Here is a 22,993-nt window from a genome sequence, read left to right as displayed (position 1 = left end):
GTTGAAATTGTCACTTACACATTTCAGAGTGTAGGAATCTAGTCCCTAGCAACAAGACAGGCTGGGCTTGGCATCCCAGCAGGGATACAAAGATGGGACTTAAATGATGCTTGCTGGAAGCCAAGCGGCAGCAGGCTAACCTGGAGCTGACTTCTGACAATAACAAAAAAACATTCTGGGAAGGTTTGCTGTTGTGCATCCTAGAAAAGATGTTTTATCTAGTTTGAAGGAAGCTTGGTGGATCAAGGGAAAAAATAAACAGAATGCAGCGAATTTCAGAGAATGATCTATATTCATGTTCTTGAAATTTGCATCAGCACACACAGCCAAACAAAATATGAGAAGACCCTTGCAAACAAGGCAAAGAATGACATGAATGTAGGACAGACAAATGGACTCATGGTTAAGGAGAGCCTAGCTGAAGTCCTAGAAACTATGGATGGACGCATCATCAGTCCATCAAGTATAGTACTCCATCCAGCATCTTATGTTTCACTTCACCTCACCTCCACCCCCCGCTACACGAACCTCCATAATATCTGTGTCTATGCTGTACCATACATGGACAGATAAATACCTTCCTGATCCCTGCAGCCTGCATTGTAGGCCCTGAAGCATGATATTAGGTTAGTGGTTTTACTTGTAGAGAAGAGAGAGAGAGAATGTGGTAGGCACAACAATTTAAAAAGAGTATCCTTATTTCTAGCTGGAGCCTTTCAAGGTATTTTAGGTGCTTGTACACAAGGTGTGAACTGCATACAAATTAGCAAACATCTTTTATCCTCAGCATCTGTTCTTTGCACAGTGTTTGCACGTACTTGTGCGCACCCACACTCCCTCTCTCTGCTGCTGCTGTGAAAGTGTCTCCCAGCCATGATGGCATGTCTGAGCGACACAGCGAGGTCCTACAGTGACCAAGCTTCCCAAGATGGCTCATTTGCTGTCCTGGATTTGCCTACCAGGAAGGCAGACTGCTGGCTGTTCCCAAAGCCCCTGTTGTTTAGACTCAATTCCTCATGGTCCCCTTTGATTTCACTTCTTTTTCTCTCTCCTCCTGGCCTTTTCCTCCCCCCCCCCCCCCCAATAGCTTTTGCGGAGCTGCAGACAGACATCAATGAATTAACCAGTGACCTTGATCGTTCCGGGATCCCATACCTTGATTATCGGACATATGCCATGAGGGTCCTTTTCCCTGGCATCGAGGACCACCCCGTCCTGCGTGAGCTGGAGGTAATGAAATGGCTGGGCGCATGCTCTCCCTCTCTCCGCTGCTCCTAGTGCTTACATAGTTTGGACTATTTTCCTGGTCCTTTCTGGGAAGCTAGATTGAAACTCACAGAGCTGTGAAGCACCTTCCCAACCTCCCTCGTTGAATCTTATTAGAAGCGCTCGGGTAAGTGAAATAAGCACAGAGTTCATTTTAACAAATGGCCCGGCATTTTATCAGTTTAACACACAGCTTGCTTTCTCTTGCTCTCTTCTGGGGCTGGTTTTGAGTTTTGTTTTTTTTATATTATTTTCATTGCTAAAGCACTACCATGGAGCTTGCAAGCCCAGCAGCAAACTGGCTGCCTTCCTTATCAGTGTCTTTTTAAAGTCTCTTTTAATCCCTTTATTGTGGAGAGAAAAGCAAAGGGTATCCGGCTACTTATTGCTGTGATCCCGCAAGGGATGAGCTTTTCACCTTGGGATGACCTGGCCCAGGATTTGCTGTACGTCGGCAGTTTTCATTCCCCCCCTGCCCTTTTTTTTTTTTTAGATAAGCCATTCATTAAAATTTCAGTGTCAATGCTGTGTTGCAGGATAAGAATCCTGCAAACAACACTGGATTGGGTTGAGTCAGTACCTGGACGAGAGGCCTTCAAAGCAAACCCTGGTGCTGCAGAAAGTAATACCAGTGATCATGTAGCTCTCTTCCCTTTGAGTTGGTGTTGAGTTAGTGCCCCAGCATGGCATCAGAGGCCCTGGAGGTATTGAGCTAGTTCTCAACTCTGGTAAATTGGCATAGCTCCAGTGAGGTCCATGGATCTATGCCAATTGACACCAGCTGAGGACTCACCCACCATCTTTGGGATGAGACGTAAAAGAGAGGCCTTGACCACTTCTGGTCATTATATTTTCCCCGGTATCGTTGACATGAGCAGGTGTTGCTCCTGCTATCCTGGCCAGATTCCAGTATGGGTAATTGTGTTCTGCTTCCATAAATCCCCCCTTCAAGTTCCAGTTAAATGTGCTCTTGGCCAAACAGTGCTGTGTGGTATTGAGCAATCCCTGTATATCACTCTAGAGGTGACTGCATTTCACTGGTGGATGAAGGGATCCCTGCATATCATTTGTAGTAACGCTTTGGGATCCTTTGACATGAAAGGCATTATAGAAATAAAAGATTATTAATATAATAAAAAAGCTCTAATTAAAATTAATGAATTAGATGAAAATTCTAACAGCAAACAGCTGGCCACAACTCAAGCACTAAACTCAGACAGGCTGCTTTTGAATCGACTTCTCCCATTGCCAATCTTCAACATTTTCCAGTCCCACATATGATGATGATTTAAATTGCCAAGTAAGCTGATTTTCTAACAAATGTGGCCGCTTTTTATTGGTTTCACTTATGAAAAACAGAACTGCAGGAGTGATAAATGTGTTGCCAATTACACAGTTGTTTAATTATATAACGTCAGTAGAACCAATATATACGGCTCCAAGATGTTTAGTAAAGAATTGCTTAATGTAGTTTATCATTTTGACTCATAATGAATTACTTAAAACCAGGACTGGCTGAAAGCCTCAATTAATTTTTTACTGTTTCTCTATAATAAAGCAATAGTCTAAATTAGTAATTAATTTACTTATGGGAGTGTCATTTTTTTTTTTTTTTTGCAGAATAAGTACAAAATGTATGTCACTTGTAGGGCTTTCAGCCTCAAAGCAGAGGCATTGGTGTTCAGCGAGTCTGATTCACAGCAATGGTGAAGGCAACTAGAGCTAGAGATAGGGGCACTGTTTCTTCAGTGGCTTGCTGAGATTGTTGTCCTCTGCTTACAGGTCCAAGGGAACGGGCAGCAGAATGTGGAGAAGGCCTTGAAGCTCTTTGCCCAGCTAATCAACAACAAGGTGTTTCTGCTGACGTTCATCCGGACCCTGGAGCTGCAGCGTAGCTTCTCCATGCGCGACCGTGGCAATGTGGCTTCCCTTATCATGACGGGCCTGCAGGGAAAGCTGGAATACGCAACTGATGTGCTGAAGCAGCTGCTCTCAGACCTGATTGAGAAGAACCTGGAGAATAAGAATCACCCCAAACTGCTCCTGCGCAGGTAAGATGAGTGGTAGGGGGAGGAAGCTGCAGGGGCATGCCCAGATAAAGGAACCAACATCATGCAGTCATGCAGTTGCTGTCCCCTCTCCACCCAGGGAAGAGCCTTGGCGGGGGGAAGGGGTGGGGGCAATGAAAGCCGCATGGCTACCAGTGGCTAAAACACACACACACACACACTGGCAAGTCCCAAAGAAAAGTTGCATATAGCAGGATCTGGCAGTGGGTAGCAAGGAAACCCCAGTCCAGACAGACCCTCGAAGTGCAGAACGAACTTGCCATGTGCAACTCCCATCATGCTATTCATTGCTTTTCCACTTCCCTTGGCCTCTCAGATACTGAGGGGGGTGGGGGGAGATCCAGGTATGATCTTTCCATCTAGTTGCACTGGGAGCCCTGGGAAGGCTCAGCATGGGGGGAGAGTGGCTCCAGCCTGGGTGACCTGGTTGACAGTAATAAGCGAGAGTGTGTGGTGGAGGTTTGGACAGCTTGACAGTTAAAAACGCATTACTCAGCATTGGCAGGGTGACCCCTGACCTTCAGGGACATTAGCAATTTTACTCTACGTTTTCCAGATGTCAGTTTTTTTTATTCCCAGCCCAGGTGGTTTCTTGGTGGGCAGCTCCCCTTGCTTCTAACCTGGTTATCTTGAAGAGATTGGATTTGTCACTTCTTTGTTGTTCACTTTGGGGGATGGGAGGCTCGAAGGGACTGGGGACCCTGCTCAGAGCTGGTTCCTTTTTGTCTTTGGCTGTTTTGGGTGGGGGTGCCCTGTTCTGTTGTGCAGAAGGAGGGGAGGAATGAGTGGGGTCAAGGGGGACAGTGGTGGATTAGGAGTGAAAGGGAAGTACGAGAGGTAATAGTTCTCTTGGATCAAGTTTAAGATGCTGTGCAACCATCCATGAAAACATATGATAGCGTTAACCCCATGTTTCTAGAGACAGGGAAGGGAAATGGATGGACTCTTAGAGGCTCCCGATGGAGCACTGCATTTTTCTTTCTGCCACCAGTCCATGTAGCATGACTGAAACTTCACGGTGTGCCAACACCTCCACCCCTAGAGAGTCCTGCTTGACAAATGGGGTGTCCTGGCGCCCATGAGGTGGAGTGAGCTGAGCCAGGACTGGAGGCCTCCTCTCATCATCACTGAGTGAAGGCTGACAGCACCATCAGTCTCATTGGTGCCAGATGACCCCTGAGGTTATGCTGGTATCTCAATGTCAGACCATTTCTCTTCCCCCTGCATCTCAGTCCATCTTCCAGCTGGGCTGGCAGGGGAAGCAGATGCCAGATGGAGGAAACTGGCTTAAGGGTGAGAATAAAAGCAAAGGGATTCCCTTGGGATTTGGAAATGGTGTGGGGGCTGGAGGGAGAATGATCTGGGGCAATCTTGGCCAGTATCCTGCAGCCTAACTGATCTGAGTGTGTGAAGGCACCATAGTCATTGAGACAAAAGCACGCAGTGTGTTTCTTAGAATTCACGTTGCTCTATGTGTTTGATTCTGCTGCCAGTCCCGACTCTTCTTCTGTTCAAGGCTACATTAGTGCGGCGTTAGGGCAGACAGGCACACACAGAGTTTGTTGCGGAGGCTCTTGCATCTTGGCCACATTTCTTTCGTAGAGTAGCACCCTGCTTGTCCAAAGAGAGTGGGGGCAACATGGAATTAATTCAGGTATTTTGGGATTTGGAAAAGAAGGGGAAGCTTTTGATGTTACTCTAAGTGAGGCACATAAGGAGACATCACTTGAACCCAGAGCAGTGGGTTCCACTAAACCTTAAAGGCAAACACTGCCCATGAGTAATAGAAAGTGCTACAGTGGGCGCCGCTCACCCCTCAGTATTCACTAGCCTGCAGTGTCTGATTTGGACAGTGGTATTTGTGGAATATCTTATTCTAAATATGGGGAATATGCTGGTGAGCTCACACATCGTATCACAGCCTACTGGCTATCGCTTTTTTAGGGGCACCCACTGCACAAGAGTGAGTGTTACTGGAGACATAACGTTGGTGTTGTGCCTGTAAAACACTGGCCATCCAGTTGCATGTTTGCATTTAATTATTGTTTCAGAGGTTGAAGCAGGGCCTAGGAGAGCGCTACTGCAGGGACCACAATAGGCCTGATCTCGTTTGAGCTGATCTGTTCGCTTTTTGAGTGCAGAGCTTTTCTAATCAGCCTGTGCCAGATCAAAGCGAAAGGGAAAAACCTTGGCATTTATGCTTTTTTCATTTTAAATGTGAGGGGAATTGTATGGGGAAAAAGGTTCCAGAGTTATAAGCACCTGATTGCATCCCTTCATCTGTGTCTATAAATTGCTTCATTAGACCGCAAGCTCGTCAGAGCAGGGACCTCCCTTCTTGCATGTTTGTACAGTACTGCCTGCTTTTGAGCATCTGCTAAGCTGGGTCCAGATATTCTAGAGATGAGCATGGCATAAAAGCCTAGATGGACAGGGTAAGTAACAGACCCAGAGTCTAGGCTGGCAGGGAGAGAGCAGTGGTAAAACACCTCCACCTCACTTCAGACCTTCTCTGGCCTGCATCTAGGGGTTCAGCCTCCCTGGCCCAATCAGTCCTACCCGTCTCTCATGATGCTGCACAACAAAAGTTGCAGTGTCACTGTGGTATAAGGGCTTTTGTTCTATGTATCTACTTACTTGACCTTCATCCCTACAATATCTGTGCACCTCAGTCATTAATAGATTTTATCCTCTCAGCCCCCGCATCCAATAAGGAAGGAACTTCCCCATTTTACTGTTGGGGAGCTGAGGTAAATGGCAGCTGAAGTGACTCACTTTAGGTCACACACACAGTCTGCAGATGAGACAAACATTGAATTTAGTAACCTGGGTCAGATTGGGTCCCATGACTCTGAGGCAACAGGCTGCCTCCTATTCCCGCTTCCCTGAGCCGTCCGTGTCCCTGCACTCGCACTGACAGCATTTCAGGGCCCTGTCGCATAGGAGTCACCCTGGTTCTATTCCACTGTGTCTCAGCTTTGCCCCATGGGTTGCTGCGCGATGCAGGATGGGCCTACTCTGTGCTCAACCACTGTCCACCAGTCCACAAATGGAGCCATCGCTACACTGAAGCCATCAGCCAAAAGCAACGGGGAGTATTCACAGCTTGGGGGAGTTTTCAGGGATTCCTCCAGCCACAATGAATATACTTGGCAGGAAATTGCTCTAAATCTGGCCGTGTTTGTAGAGGCAATAACTCATCTCAGAAATGGAAGCTGCGTTAATTTCCCCCGTGGTTTGATGAGTCGCTGTGAAAGCGTCTCCAGCCTCAGCCATCAATAATGACTTTTCACAGTGCTCTAAAAATACAAGGCTGGTGATCTCAGCACTATCCCCCTCCCATCTCCTGTCCCTCACCCCATTACCACCACCAGCAGGTTTTGCTCATAACACAGTGAACCACATCAGAGCCCGCCTAGCAATGTCATAGTCCAATTGCCAGAGACAGAAAAAACAGACTCAGAGAAAGGGCCAGACCCACAGGGACTGTGTGTGGCAAGCCATCACTCTCTTTGAGTTTCTGCCGGCTTGAAGCGTGTATGATTTTTTTCTTTGTTTCTCAAATTCAGAGGCTGGCGGGATTGTGTTGGATCCAGCCCTGAAAAGGGAGCAGTTCAGACCCAGAGTCTCTCTGCAACCAAGGAAAGGAGTTAAGCCAGGAGCAAATGTTCTTCTACCGTAAAGAAGGCTCAGAGAGAAAACACAGCCACTCCTTTGTGTGGCTCTTATTTTGGCAGTCAGAGGCTGGGGGTTGAGCTTTCAATGCCGGGGTAGCTAGTGTGGTCTGACCAGCAGTTTTATGCAATAGTGCCCCATCCTGAAAGAAGCCTGAACCAGTGATCTAGATATGAAAGTCTCCATATCCTATTTCTAATCCCCCAAGCTATCCAGTCCCCTCGGTGCAGCCCTGCACTGACATTCCCCCCCCCCCCCCCGGTTCAAACTTCCCCACAGGGCTGCCCAGAGGATTCAGGGGGCCTGGGGCAAAGCAATTTTGAGGACCCCTTCTGTAAAAAAAATTGCAATACTATAGAATACTATATTCTCGTGGGGGGCCTGGGGCAAATTGCCCCACTTGTGCGGCCCCCCGCCCCTCCTCTGGGCGGCCCTGCTTCCCCAGTCAAACGCTTCTGTTTCCATTAGCTGCTATGAACATCATGGTAAATGGTAAACATAATTTGGGCTTGTAAATAGACTGGGCGTATGGTTGTGAATGGGGTTATTTCTCACCCATCAACCCCATTTGGTCATTTAAAAGGGCCTTGTAGCATATCGCCTGTCTTTGTTTTGCCATGTAAACACAGGATTAATGTTACCCTTTTAAGAATGGGCTCATGAGGGCACTTTCCTGCTCTTCTCTGTGGAATTAAACAGCCAATTCATATTCTAGATACAATGATGTGGCCTGTTTGTTTCAAATGCCATTTGCAGAGTGAGGGTGGAGCTGCCTGAACCCCTACTCCCCCACGTGCCGGAGTGTCGAGCGAGTATGTCTTGCATACGGCATAGCCAGCCACATGCAAGACTAGTATCGGTACTTGGCACAGATGGTGTCATTCCAATGCATACACAAGGAGCTGGGGGATGAGTTCTCCTCTGCAGCAGCAGTGGCATTTGAGAGCCTGACAGTGAGGCAGGAGGAGGTGGTTATTGACTCTGTTTTATCAGAACTGAGTACCCGTGGATCAGTTCTGTGAATTATCCTCCCAGATATGGCAGGTGATGCGGGGAAACCAAATGAACCCTAAGAGCCTTCATTATCCTCCGTTTAAATTTGCTTTTAATTTGATAATTCTCACTCCTGGGCATTACCAGGGTTTTTGCAAATGCAAATAGTTGCATGGCTGCAGGAGACAGTGAGCAGGGATGGAAGAGCACATGGAGGGATGCCTTACAGATCCAACCTTCATATGTGACATGCTTACACTCGATGGAGCTACGCCTCCAAGTTCCAATCACTTCCTCCTACTGAGGCAGACTGTCTGAGTTCTAGGTAGTTCACTCGTGGAGGGGGCTTTCAGCTGAGACCATAAAACAGGTCCTGCCAGCTGTGCATTGACACCGAGGGCTTGATTTTCCCCTTCTGTTACACCAGTGTAAATCAGAAGTAGCCCTGTTGATATCAGTGGAGTTACACTGCTGTAAGTGGGAGAGAAACCTACCATAGGACACCATGGCATTTTTTGTAAAGGGTTAAGGGGTTTGTCCCACCGTCTTCAGTGCCAATTTCCTCTCCCCTATTGTTAAGCATGTGAGCTGGGATTTTCAGAGGAGCCCAACAGAGTTAGCTGCCCAGCTCCTGGTGAAATTCAATGGGATTTGGACACCCGTGTTCCTTTGAAAATTCCAGCTTTCTTGCCTGCGTTGCTGGTGCCCCAAACACAGAGGGTGGCTACAGGTTCAGTGTATCATTTGGCAGCATTTGGGATGAAACGCAGGTTTCCAACCCACCGGCCTAATGAACGCTGAGAACTTTCTGAAATTCTTCTGCCACTGCACTAGTCTTGGTGCAGCTTCACCAGGGCTTGCCATGAGGAAAGTGACAGCATAGTCCAGCCACCAGCACGTTAGCACCATGTCATCTGGACGTGCCCTGAGCAACGCCAGGCAACGTGGTGGTGAAAAAGCTGGAGCCTTGAAGCCTGTTGCTAGCACAGGCAGAGCTGCACTGAGGCTAAACCAGCGGTGGGAGAATTTCAGAAAATCCTCATTGTAGATGGAGACTCTGCAGAATCTCTGTCCCCTGCCTTGTGTGACCCAGGGCCTCGTACACCAGTGTCTGGCATTTATGGAGAGACCAAACCACCCATTGCTCCTATCATCCAGCTGGTCTCCTCAGGTGTCTCCATGTAGGAAAAAAGAAACTTCTCCAGCACCACTATCTCTTTCCCCTTTCTGTACATCTGTTCCATCTCCCCCTTTTGTCCGAGAAATGGAGCACCTGCTGCACATTTATAAAGTACCTGCTTTCCCTTTGCTACTGTACCAACCTGGATTGATGCTGCTTTGAGGGATGGAGGGTGGTCATGTGGCACATACACATTCTAGCAGCAGCAAATGGGTTAGCAGTATGTAGCAGTCATTTAAAAGAGGCAAGAATGCAAAGGATCCAGAAGAAACAAAGCCTAAGAACTTGAAAGCCAGCTTTGTGGTGTGAAGATCCAGATGTTTCAGTTGGAAACCTACAAAGTAAAGGTCTCTTCCAGCCCTGTGGGTCTGCGAACTCCTTGGGTATTGTTTAATATGCAAAACAATCCAAGTTAGAACATTTTGTCCTAAGTTAATAATGAATGAGAAGCCACAAAGTGAGAAAATATTTTATTTTACTTTTGAGCTCTCTAGTGGCAGCGCTTGATAACTGGTGTTCAGTTCTTTCTTTCTTTCTTTATTTATTTTGCCTCTCTGCTCTTCCCCCTGTGGGAGACTGAAGGAAAGCTGACATTAAATCAAATGACTGTCCTCATCCCTGGCACAGGGAGCATATGGCAGTTCAGAGACTAGACAAAGCAAGGGAAAATTAGTAACATAAATATTGATTTTGGGATTTTCCTGGTCCCTTTTTGTTTAGTTTTATTCCCAGCACCCCAGTGAGTCAGAGGAGCAGCCATGGGTTTGGTTTCTGGCGTCAGGCTTTTTTGGAAAGTTGCCTTCGTTTATGTGGTCAATATGAAAAGGGTTTTCTCTGAGTCTGGGGATTGTTCCCTGCTGCCTTAATCCTCAGGAGTTTATTTTGTATTTTCAGAGACAGATCTCTAACAGCATTCCAGATACCAGGCCGACCACAGAGTAGAAAATGATACCTGCTGAGGGGCTAGTGCAGTACTCTGAAGGAGCTGTTTCTGCAGCTCCGCAGACCTCTTCTGACACAGCAGAGGGAAAGGGAGGTCGCTCCAAAACACAGCAGAGTTTAAAGGATGGCTTGCTGAGACCTCCAGCACGGATCAGATTTCAAAGACTAACCATGGTAGATGAGGGCAGGGAAAAGATACACAACAGGCTATGGCTTGTGAAGAGCTATGGGCTCTCCAACTCCTTGGACCCCTTGATGAAGGAAGTGGCTTTTTTGCTTCAGCTAAGGAAAGAATTCGAGCACGTTAACCCTTTAAGCGTTGATACCTTCTGCAATGACAGCTGTACCGCAGGTGTACGATCGAGTCAGTGGAATGTTGGGACATGCTGGTACTGTCAGCAATAGTTAAGGGATGAATGTAATGTTTGTTCTCAAAATGTTTTAGAATGTATAAGCGTGAAGTATTGTAGATTGTAGTTGTGTATCTGTCAGGGTTAGAACATAGTTCCCTAAGAGGGCTGTGGCATGGCGCGGGGCGGGGGGCGGGGGGTAGGTTCTGTCCACAGTAAGAAGAAACCATGTTATAACACAGTCGTGCCACACATCTGTTTCACCTGATTATTTTTGTAGCATCAAGAGGGACGGTATGTTACAATCTGCATTAATCTGAAATTAACTTACAAGAACTGGTCACGCTGTATGTTAGTAATATTCATTAGGAAGTTAGCCCTTTCTCAATTAGCAAACATTTCACAGACTGATCCTGATTTTTTTTCTACCTTGTTAATATTCACCAAATAGTCTGCAGGAATAGTTGTCAGATTCTGTGGTGTTCTCCTGCTGTTTGATTTGACTATTTGTTACTGGCTCTTCTTTATTCGTGGCTGGTGGTTGGTTGCCTAGGTCACGTGCTATTGTTTCTCCTCTTTGATTGGATGTATGAAAAATTTTAAACAGAAGAACAGTGAATTGGCACTTTCCAGCATGAATTTTCAGACAGTTAATCATTTGTGATTCAATTATTTGGGATTTACAGACATTTTCATGAATACCCTCCAGATGTCATATACTGATAAGTGTGGATAATATAACTCCTGGTGTCCTAGCAAATAGAACTCATTGCTTTTGATGGCTGAAATACTGGTGAATCTGTAACTTCTGCTTACTATTCAATGAGCTTTGTGGTGAGCACAAACCTTCTTACATTAGTATTGTCATCTCTATTGCAGTAAGAGCTGGAGAGTGCTGGGAACTATACAGAGACACAGTGAGAGACGGTCTCTGACCCAAAGGGCTCACAGTCTGACAAGAAAGACACCATGCAGCTTTTAGCGACAAGGCCTTGTGTCGACACAGCCTTGTCGCTAAATGTCAGCATGTGTAAACGCTCTTTGGCGGTACTTTTGCCGACAAAATACTTCCAGCCCCGCGAGCGGCGTCAGCTTTGTCAGCAGGAGAGCGCTCCTGCCGACAAAGCCGCGTTCACACTGCCGCTTGGGTCGGCAAAACTTTCGTTTTTCGCGGGTACTTAAAAAAGCCCCCCCACAAAAGACAAAACTTTTGTCAACAACTTCGCAGTGTAGACATCCCCTGAATGAGGGAAAGGAAGCTGTGACCCAGAGAGGGTCACACGGCAGCCCCGTCAGCATTTCATCTAGGACTAGAACCACGGTCTCCTGAGTCTCAGTTCAGTTCTACATCCACAAGAGTAGACCATGGTGTCTCTCTCGTTACGACTCTACACTAATGGTTTTTAATCCCCTACGCTAAACAGCGCCTGCAGCATTGTTTACACTGGCAAAAATAGGGCCCCTAATTCATTACCGGTGCTGCTGTACTGCTGATAGCACTAGTCTAGGCAAGGCTAGTTATGCACAGGGCTGCTCAGGCCCATTCAGAGCAGAGTTGTGATGAATTAAATGCCAGTAGCTGCCTGGAGCACTCTCTGCACTAGCCGCCCCAAGCAAGGGTGGGAAACTTTTCAGAAAAGTGGCTAGTGTAGACACAACCTGAGGCTATGGCGAGTCACCAGTTGCCCTGTCTAGACAAGGAAAGCCATGCTTTGCAAGATGGAGTGGGTACGTCAAAGGGCAGCTGCTTGTTGGTTTCAGGCCCAGCCGTTGCTGTTAGCGATAGCTGAAATTGGGGCTAATCCCAAGTCCTAAAGGCAGCTTAAGAGTAATGCTGGGCAGGATCAGAAAAGCCCTAGTGCACAGAGAGCTAGACCGCCTAGGACGGGGATTCATTTACAGCACATTCTCAGCTAGCACAGCTGGCAACAAAAGAAACATCCTTGTCCACTGATCTATAGCCATGCTAGCAACAACCACTTCTTGGAAGCCTGCCTGACAGCCGCTTCTGAACACGTTTGCAGCACAGTTCAGGGTCTCATAGATGAGGGGGCCCCTCGTCCTGTCACCAGCCCAGTGCTGCTTTCAAAAGCTTTTCCCCACTTCCGAGAAAAGGAACAGTGTCTCTTTAAAGAGAGACCAGCAATCCTGCAGAGCCAGCATTAAAAACTATCATTAGGAGCCATTGTATTTAAATTAGAGATAATCTTGGGCACAATGTGGGGAGAGAATGCTGGGTGGGGCTGCGGAGAAAGCTGCAATTTCCCCTGCCATTGTCACTCTGCTGTCCCTGATTGCCAGCAACCACTGCAAATTCCAGTGATTTACTGAGCCATAGGGTATAATTTGCACCACGTGCAAGGAGTTAAAGTGCCACCAGGCATCCCTGTCAGAGGGGCTCATGACGGGCTGTCAGCTGGTCTTTATTCCTTTCTGTTCCTGAGCAATCTGCATACACTTGTCAGCTAAATGTGGGAGGGGGCAGGGCTGAGGGACAATGATGCCAGATTCTCCAGTGCAGAATCTTAATGCTGTTGTGAATTTGTGCTCCAGATGGGCACTGTTCGCTGGGAGAGGGTGATTAGAAGATGGTCACATGGCCAAAGGCCTGTGGGAGAAGTGCAGCCCTATCTGCTAAGGGATGCGGTGAGTCTGTAACGAGCGATACCTCACTCAGATTGAGAGGGTGAAACTAGTCCAAGATATCAGTTTCGCTTTTGTCCATAGTTGCTTTTAAACTTCCCAGCTCTCCCGCACTATTGAGATGAGGGGTCACTGGTGTGACGGGAAGTCATTTGTTTTGAGTTTTTTAAATAGACATGATGAACTGTCCTCTCGTCTTTTTCCAGGACCGAGTCTGTGGCTGAGAAGATGTTGACTAACTGGTTTGCCTTCCTCCTCCATAAATTCTTAAAGGTGAGGGGGAGACTGAGTGGAGATCCTCTTCTGTCTTTACCCAGTCTCCTTATACTTCCACAGCTCTCCTCCTGCCCAAGACCTAGTGGGTGACTCCAGCCTTTAAAATGCCTGACAAGACCTAACGTAAGGGGGAGACAATAGCAGAGCAGAGATCTGGAAATAAGATTTGTGCTATGTGCATCTGGAGCTGTAGTTAAATTAGCGGAGTCTAAGCTAACCATCTCCGTGCTTAGCTTTGTTCAACCCTGAGGTTGCATGTTGCACATTTGAAATGTTCTTTGCATCACAAGCCTGCAATGAAGCATGCCTGGTGCATGTCTCCCTGTCTCCATTCAGCTGAAGGAACAAAGTATCATCACCATCCAGCAGTGAGCCCTGATGGGCTGCATGTGTAGGACACGTAGGAGGCTTTCACGCCTCAGAAAAAGACCTGCCTGCATCATCTAGTCCATGCCCCACCCAGGAAAGTGTAGTTCCCTACAGTCAACTCTTGACTGCTTTTTTCAGTATAATGTAAAATAACCCAGGGAATGGAGCTTCTACCACTTCCCTGGAGCACTGTGCGCATTGGATCTCTCTGATGGGAAATGTGCCCGCCTTACTGTTCAGTGTAACTTTCCTTGCTCAGTGTAATCCCATTTCACCTCGCTGTACCCCTTGGGGTACCCCAGACAACTCCTCTCCCTACATCATTCAGGACTGTGAAAAATTTTACACCCTGAGCACCATAGTTAGGTCAACCTAACCCCCCAGTGTAGAGGCAGTTAGGTTGACAGAAGACATCTGCCGTCTTCAGAGAGGTGGATTAGCTACATCGACAGAAAAACCCCTTCCATCAACGTAGGGAGAGTCTGCGCTATGGCGCTACAGTGGCATAGTTGCAGCACCATAGCTTTGCCTCTATAGCAGCTGGAATGTAGACATACCCTCAGATTCCTTCTCTCCAGCAGTGGGGAGGCAAGCCAAGGATGCTACCCACATTGAGCAACGGGCCCTTGGCATTGGCTTTCCTCTCCAAGTACTGCTTTGGCCCACAGACCTGCAGACACTTACTTTGGTTGTTAAGATTAAGTCCGTGGGACCGTGCACCTGCTTAAAGATAAGCATATGCATTAGGATACGGTCCTGCCGAAGAGGCACCTTCACCTAGATTTTGGTTTTGCTGTGTGTCTTGTCGAACAGGAGTGCGCTGGGGAGCCGCTCTTTATGCTGTACTGTGCCATCAAGCAGCAGATGGAGAAGGGCCCTATCGATGCCATCACAGGGGAGGCACGCTATTCTCTGAGTGAGGACAAGCTGATCCGGCAGCAAATTGAGTACAAAACATTGGTGAGTTGGCTGTCCATGGGACCTGGCTTTGAACTGTACGCGTCATCTCCAGCTGTAAGTGACCTACTGTAAGTGAAGAGAAGCCATACAGGAATGGCAGGATATATGCAGCTCTGATGCCCCAGGGTAGAACGAGCTGCTTCGTGTCAGAATTGGTCCTTCATTGAAAGCACAAGCAGGAAATACACAATTTTATGGCCCAAATTCTCAGCCGGCTCAGTCCATACTCCAACACTGTGGCCCACAAGTGTTGCATGTGCAATAATCTGTAAGATGTAAGTGCATGTAACGTTATGGGCCCGATTTTCAAAACCTCAGGGTGCCAGGGCCATGTGCAAATTAAGTATGTACCTAACTTGCTTGTGCAGATTGTGTGCAAACAGCCCTGGCTGCTAACGTTTGGAAAATCAGAGTTTACATGTGGAATCACAGACCTTCGTCATCCTTTTTTATATATCTATAGCTCTCCATGCCTTTGCCCTCCCCAAAACATAACTCCAATGGACACCCTGAAGCTCTTAGTTTAATGAGCATCAGAGGGGTAGCCGTGTTAGTCTGGATCTGTAAAAGCCCAAAGAATCCTGTGGCACCTTATAGACTAACAGACGTTTTGCAGCATGAGCTTTCGTGGGTGAATAGCCACTACGTCTGGCATCCGACGAAGTGGGTATTCACCCACGAAAGCTCATGCTGCAAAACGTCTGTTAGTCTATAAGGTGCCACAGGATTCTTTGTTGCTTTTAGTTTAATGAGCTTCCCAAGGAGACTCTAGATGCAACAGCTGTGATATGAATGTAGACGGTGTGGCTTTTCGGGGGAATTCAGTGTTAAGTGTCTCTGTCCCACGATGAACGTTGTCACTGTTATGCTGGATGTTTCTCTGAAGTCCTCTTGAGAGCTGTTTGGGATGACTTCTCCCTCTCTAGATCCTGAACTGTGTGAACCCCGATAACGAAAACAGCCCAGAGATCCCCGTGAAGGTGCTGAACTGCGACACCATCACTCAGGTCAAAGAGAAGATTCTGGATGCGGTGTACAAAAATGTCCCCTATTCCCAAAGGCCAAGGGCTGTCGACATGGACTTGGGTAAGAACATCCCCGCCCTGTGAGAGGTGTCGGGGGGAGGGGTTGGGGAGAAGGAGTTAGAGTGGTAGCCAGTATTGGGGTAGTTCTTAGAGAGATTTGTAATGTTCAGGAAGCTGATCGCATTGGCTAGAGCCAGAATGGCTAGCTCTGTGCACACTTGCTTTATCCTTACCTCCCCCGCCAAACACACACGACACCCCTCACCCAGTGGAGATGCTGTTTCTGCAGGACACAACACTGGATCAAACTCCTTACCTGTCTTAGCCATTGCACACGGCAGACCCTGTTAATGTCCCCCAGAAAACTGTCTTAGTGGAGCGATTGTCCAGTGAGCAAGTGACTGACACCTCAGACCACCTTTAGCTTTTTACGCAAGGCACCTCCAAGGCCATATATTTACAGTAGTGTTGTGGGGGGGACCCTTAGTTTAGATAAACACCCTAAAATATAATTACATTCCCCCACTCTGGGGAAAATTCTGCTCTCAGCTGGAAGGAAGCAACCCACATTGACTTCCTTAGAGCTGCACAGGAATAATCAAGAGCAGAAGTCAGCCCTTTCGCTGAACACCCCTTCCTGGGAGCTTGGCCTCTTAGAGAGTCATCTCTCGTACAATGTCACATGAGACTGATGTGGACAGAAGAGGCAGGTGGCTTTTCATCCCTGACCATCGTGTCTGCTTGTTCTTCCCTTCCCTGCAGAGTGGCGGCAAGGCCGGATAGCTCGTGTGGTCCTGCAGGATGAAGACATCACCACCAAGATTGAGGGCGACTGGAAGCGGTTAAACACCCTGATGCATTATCAGGTAAGAAACCATCCTTGACGCAGAGCTCCCAGAAAGCAGCCAAGCGGAAGGGAAAGAAAAGCAGAAATTTAATTCCTCGGTGTCTCGTCTAACAAGACAGACAGGGAGGTCACGTTCTTATGATAAACCAGAATGGTTCAGTGTGCTCGTGCATTATACGAGAAAGCAGCCCTGACACACATCTTACAGAAACTAGCAGAGTTGAAAATTGACTAAATTAAAAATGCCAGCCTCTCTCACCAGATAGACTGGGTAGGCAAGAGAGGACTGTGCTGTCACGGTTAAAGATGTGGGGGGCTGCAGAGGGCTATCATGTCAGAGACCCAGGCCTGGAAATGGAAGCCTAAGTGAGAGAAAGGGGAGGGCAGTATAGGAAGGGAGAGGGGTTTCTGTCTCTGAAGCTTTGTCTATAGGCCACCAGGCACTATGGGGGCAGACTAGCTGCCTGATCCAGTGAGGCAGGGCACCAAGCTACATGGACAACTAGTCTCTTCCAGTTTTCAGAGTAGCTGCCGTGTTCGTCTGTACCCGCAAAAAGAACAGGAGTACTTGTGGCACCTTAGTGTCTTCCAGTTTCTCACTCTCAATCTTCCTACGTGTTGATTCTCAGTTCTCATTCAGGGGATACCAAAGGCACCTAGTTTTTAGGAACAAGGGGGCACCGCCTTGACCCTGTGTCCTGTGCTGCAATCGCACAGCTTTACCATTAAAGGCAGGCACAGAGGAGTGTGCCGTCAGTCAAGGGAATGTAGCCCCAAGCACAGTAAACGTAAACCTCAATATCAGGAAATGTTTCTTAGTCGAGAAGCAGTGAAATTTGTTAAGCTCTGGAATGAGTCTCCCAAGAAAAGCATCAGGAGTCCCATCACTGGAGAAATTTGAAACTAGACAGGTCAGAATGCTAGAGGAGATGCTGCATCCCACAGTGACCAAAATGGACCAGATGACCTTCAAGCTTCTTTCTGTCTCTTACTGCTGTTATGCTCATGACACCAGCCAAGCATAGCCTGCCTTGGGTGAGAGTTGAGACGCTAGAAAGTGTTAACTATGATAGGTCAGAGAGAGAGAGAGAGAGAGGTACGTACTCAGCCAGGTCCATCTGTCTACCACATGCTGGAATGTTCTGTTGTAGGGAAGAAGGAATGTGTTGGAGTGTAACTGTATCCAACCCCCCATGAAACTGATTTCAAGTTAGTAGAGGCATTGCTCCTGAAGCCCAGTGCTTGGTACTGCACCCCTAATGGACTTTCATTCATCCCCTGTCCATAGCCTTCCTGTAGCTTCAACTTACCTCGCAGTACCCCTCCTAATTAGTCACTAATTAGAAGAAAGGAGGTTGGTGTAGTACAAGGACACTTCTTTTTCTGAGCAGAATGGTTTCTTAAGAGAAATCGATCTTTTCATGAGGTACTAGTCAGTTGCCTTTAGAACAGAAACCTTTCCCTTTTTACTTTGCTTGTTTCTTAAAGGTGATTTATCTCATGGCTATTCAGTGGCCTCTCTTTGAAAAGAGTTTCATGGGTCTTAGCTCAGTTCCTAGCAGATAGATACGACCACCACAGTTGGCTTTTAAGTTGGCAAGCACAATTTAGGATTGGCTTGGGCCATGTATCCTGAGGTCCGTGTGCTCACTTTGATTGAGCTAGTGTGCTAAAAATAAGTGTAGCTGCAGCAGGATGGGCTAGATGCCAGAGTATGTGCCTAGGGTCTCAGATGGGATTGTACTCGGGGTAGCTAGCTCAGCCTGCCACCTACATCAGTGCTCTGTCTATCTACTTTAACAGAGATATCCTATCTCCTAGAACTGGAAGGGACCTTGAAAGTTCATCAAGTCCAGCCCCCTGCCTTCACTAGCAGGACCAAGTACTGATTTTGCCCCAGATCCTTGAACTCACAACCCTGGGTTTAGCAGGCCAATGCTCAAACCACTGAGCTATCCCTCCCCCCTACTAGGACATGCTGGAAGTGTTAGCTGAAAGACAAGCCCCTTACCTCTATACTGGGACACTGAATCAAAAGGATCAGTGAATTGCCCACAATTGACACAATTCCTGCAGCTCCTAAGTACTGTATTCTGTGGAGGTCTCCCATCCAAGAACTAATCCAGCCTTACGCCTGCTTAGCATGATCACATGCTTTAAGGTGGTACAGCTGCAGGTTCTAGTTTGTTGGACAGTATCAGCAATCATTTGTTATTAGGTTGATGATTTAATTCCAAGTCTTTCTCTTAATCCCACATTTCTTCATCAGCTCTTCAAGGCAAGATTTGTTTTTTCTGGGTTTTTTATTATGATAACGTCCCACCTACATCATCATCAGCTGATGGTCTTGTCTACCCAGCCATTAATCTGATTTTCACAAGCATCCCCTGTATGGAAAAATCAAATAGAATTTAATAGGAAATGATCAGCTTTCTATAGATTATTTCTGAACTGTTATAGAATTGAATAGAGAGCTGTATCCCCCTGCTGCTGAATTCTGTATTCTGGCTTGAAAATACCTTTGGAAAGGGTCTCATTCTCTGTTAAATTCTCTAGGGCTTTTAGAAGAATTTCTGTAGAATCATACTACATTTCTGTAGAACTCTATCCCTATTAAACTCTGTAGTATATGCTCACACAGACTTACCCAAGAAAAATGAACCACTCGGAATTTAACATCAAATGATTTACAATGGCTTGCGCAGGGTTAACTTGGAGGTAGCAAACCATGAAGAGACATCACTCACTGGGAGGCTGGAAGGGCTGAGAGATTAGAAGACTATTTTAAATGAAAAATTAGCAACAGCCAGGGAACATTCATATGGAAAATGAGACTCAGACACCTATAGTGGTTTGGCTACTGAATGTCCAAAGCTGGAGTTCATTAACTGCTCTGGTATCCTTGCCAGGCCATGTCAATAAAGAAGGTATTAGCTGGACATCTTGTCTGTTGTTCTCCCCACTCTATTTTTTATCATTATTTGTAAAGGGGTTTCACATGGCATGTTTCAAGATGGCGAAGAACCAGAATATTTGTAAAGTTGTAAAACAAAGTCAGCCAATTTCTCGTGTGTCTCCAGGGTTCTATCGGAGTGTGGTGGCAGCAGGGCAGAATGGGAAAGGAATGTATGTTGCATCTGATGCTAATTTGGTGCTTTTTAGCTGATGAGTCATTCTGCCCAAACTTCAGAGAGCGAGAGTGCTCCCTCTGTGTGTGTGGAATTTTTAATACTTCTCTCCTAGTTAACTACAGCTCTGATGAAACCGTATCCAACCACAGCAGCCTGGAAATTATTGCATCTTTGTGTGAAAATCCAGAGCTTTCTTTGTATTCCTTGCACTGGAATGCTTAGATTTCACCTTAGTGAAATTAAACCAAAGTGGCAGCTAATAACAGCCTAAGAAAATAATATCACCACTTGATTGTTCCTTCCAGTGACTTAATAAATTGGGTGAAATGAGGTGGGGGTGGAAAGAGGAGAAATAACAGAGGTGTGAAGTGTTGTACTTAGCCAAATAGAAATATTTCATTTTTGCTGTGTGTAACATGAAGCCATATTATTATTATTATTTATTATTATTAATAACTGACATTTATACAGCTTCTTTCATCCTGAAGGATCCCAAAGCACTTTACAGATCATTATACATTAGAGATCATTTTCCTGCAACTAAGGTGGAATGTGCCAGCTATTTTGCACTGGCAGTAGTTATTCAAACTACCTTCAGTTTGAAACTGCAGGGGCAATTTAGGGAGGTGGAATGTAATCATCCCAGTTGAAGTTTGCCTCAACACCACTGTGACTCCACCTATATTCAGGGAGGGTGCTCAGGGTTCCATAGTGACCACGTGTGGTAAGAATCTTGGTTTTCTGTCTCATCAGGCGGTATTGCACTTCCTTGCATCAGGGTTGTTATTTGTATGGCAGTAACCACATACAGGCCTCTAGTGATGGATATGGGCTCCATTATGATAGCCACTGTACAATCTGCCCCAAAGAGTTTATAATCTAACTTGTTGTCTAAGCCATGATGCTTGTGTCTCCTCTAATGTGACAATTAGATTTAAAGTCTCTGGACCTTGCAAAAATAGGGAGTCTGGGGGTGGGGTTTAGAATGAGGAGGAGGAATGCATCCAAGAGGAGGCTCAAACAGAGCTGTGCAGGATCTTGCAAAAGATATGAAGTTCAGACTTGTTGTATTGGGCAGCCACTGGTGAGCTTCAAAGGAGGGGATGACAGGGGCTGATGGAGTGACAAAGGTCATTTTAGCCGCTGCCTTTTGGACAGAATGGACGGAAGAGATAAGGGTTTCGTTGAGCCCATAAGGGACGAGGAGTTGACCAGTGCCCAGGCGTGTGTTTTGGCCACAGGGACAGAATCAAAGGGTCAAATTTTCGGTATGGTGTGGAGTGGCAAGTGGCAAGATGTGACGAGATCCTGGAAGTGTACAAGTAGTAGGAAGTCAAATATGAGTGTGCAAGGGATGAGGCTGACAGGGAGGGAGGTGATGTGAAGAATAGTGCAGGAAAATGAAAGTGGGAAGAGGGTTTAGGAGGAAGAATAAGCAGCTCATTTTACCCATCCAAGACGGTTTGTGAGAGCGAATCCGATATGCCGCTGGTCGGAGCAAGACTAGCATGGAGAGAGAAGTTCGAGTGATCGGTGGAGAGATGACAGATGAGTGGGTGTCACTGCATGAGAAGAGGAGGAGTCCTTAATAAGTTCTCCAGGGAAGCACCTACTCAGACCAGTATCCAGATTTATGGAATAATGCACCCTGGCTGGTAAATTGAGTATTTAGAACTAGGGGACAGATAATTTAGGGTAAGGAGGGGATGTTTTCTTTCTGTAATGCATCACCCTCCTCAAGTAAATCACTGGCTGAGCCCTAGAAGGCACATCAACCTGAAGATACTGTAGGGTTCACTTTCCTATTCCCCTGCCATACTGCATCATAAGGTTTTCAGTTCAGAATTTAAAAAATGCTAAGGTCTATTCCATTGAAATCTGTAGATTCTTAATTAATGAAGATAAGTTAAAAACTTCCAATGACTATTAGATTTATAGGGAGGGTAAAATTAAACGCTGCCACTAAAACCTGCTATAACAGAATCTCGTTAGTGCTAATGTTCATTTATAGTTTGACTTCCCAGCATTTAATCCTTTTTTGGTGTAATAGAGGGACCGACAATTTAAGATCCTGAAAGATGGTTTTATGACTTGTTCAGCTGTAAATCAAACTTTTAAAGTTCATAAAAATTGTTAAAATAAAAAATGGTTTAATAAGAGTGTTTTATGGTCCATAACATTATTATAGCTGTTGTATTCCCTTTGCGTTACTACTTTAATTGGATTGCAACAATTCTTCAGATTCTCCGTTTTTATTGGATAAAATGTAATCTTAAATCAAAATGACCAAAAATGTCTTCAATATGTCTTCATTTATCATCCCTTTCCTTCAGGGCCTTGAATCCAGCAGAGGACGCAACAAGATAAAGAGGGGGTATCTCTCTTGTGTTAAGAAAACAGCAGGCTAGTGTGATTCGGGTTTTTTCCCCTTGTCGTCATGAACAAGGTGTCATTTTGTTAGCTCCCTGCAAAGTCTGGATTCTAAAACTTACAGCCTTCACTGTTTGCTGCTTAGCAGGCAGTGTTCTACATTCCAAAGGTGGCATCAGCAGCAGTGCCTCCTGGTGGTCTCATCTCACTCATCCGCTTTCTTCTGTCTCTTTGCCTTACCAGGTGTCAGACCGCTCTGTGGTGGCTCTCGTTCCTAAACAGACCTCCTCGTATAACATCCCTGCCTCTGCCAGCATATCTCGAACCTCCATTAGTAGATATGGTAAGAAACAGGGTTAAGTGCTGGGGATTTAAAGGCTCACAGGCAGCGACCTGACTTTTCCACTGCTAGACTCATCTTTAGACTCCAGCCTGGAATCATTAGTGGAACAAGCTTTTTGGTCTCAGCTCGTAATTTTGCTTAGTTCCAATCAACAAGTGAGAGTATCCTTAACTCAGCATGCAAGATTTTAAACACATAGGAATTGGGAATGTTATTTGCATAGCAGTATGGGTAGGCATTTTACAGACCATGCCCTAAAGAGTTTACAGTCTGAATAATTGAGTCTGTTAGATGCCAAGTGCACATTTATAGCTTCGGATACACAGTAGTAATAATACACCTTCATAAAGGATGGTGGAGAAGTCCCTGGCGCACAGGTTTTTTTCAGCTCCTCCATTCTATGGACTGTTTAGCCAAAGAGCGCTCTCCTGACAGACCCACTTCCTTTCCCAGTTTCCTGGCTCTCAAAATCTTTATTCTGAGTACCATCACGGAAGAGTTCTGCAGAGCCATCTGAATGGTGTGAGACCCGTCAGCTAGCAGAACAGTATTGT

At 46.3% G+C, this 22,993-nt stretch overlaps 1 protein-coding gene across 6 annotated transcripts in view; it reads left to right on the top strand.

The window, feature by feature from the left end:
- Positions 1 to 22,993, top strand: part of PLXNA2 (plexin A2) — a 306,134-nt gene that overhangs the window by 270,842 nt on the left and 12,299 nt on the right. For all 6 annotated transcript variants that reach the window (XM_039536888.1, XM_039536887.1, XM_039536890.1 and 3 more), the window contains 7 exons: positions 1,088 to 1,230; positions 3,049 to 3,317; positions 13,325 to 13,391; positions 14,577 to 14,723; positions 15,650 to 15,809; positions 16,511 to 16,614; positions 22,340 to 22,439. In XM_039536888.1, the coding sequence (XP_039392822.1) occupies positions 1,088 to 1,230; positions 3,049 to 3,317; positions 13,325 to 13,391; positions 14,577 to 14,723; positions 15,650 to 15,809; positions 16,511 to 16,614; positions 22,340 to 22,439 (990 nt within the window). The remainder of the gene's footprint in view (positions 1 to 1,087; positions 1,231 to 3,048; positions 3,318 to 13,324; positions 13,392 to 14,576; positions 14,724 to 15,649; positions 15,810 to 16,510; positions 16,615 to 22,339; positions 22,440 to 22,993) is intronic.

Source organism: Mauremys reevesii, linkage group 4 (assembly GCF_016161935.1).
Source record: "Mauremys reevesii isolate NIE-2019 linkage group 4, ASM1616193v1, whole genome shotgun sequence".
In the NCBI taxonomy this organism is placed as follows: Eukaryota; Metazoa; Chordata; order Testudines; family Geoemydidae; genus Mauremys; species Mauremys reevesii.
The sequence above is the reverse complement of the archived record's forward strand: the minus strand, read 5'-3'. Positions and strand labels throughout refer to the sequence as shown.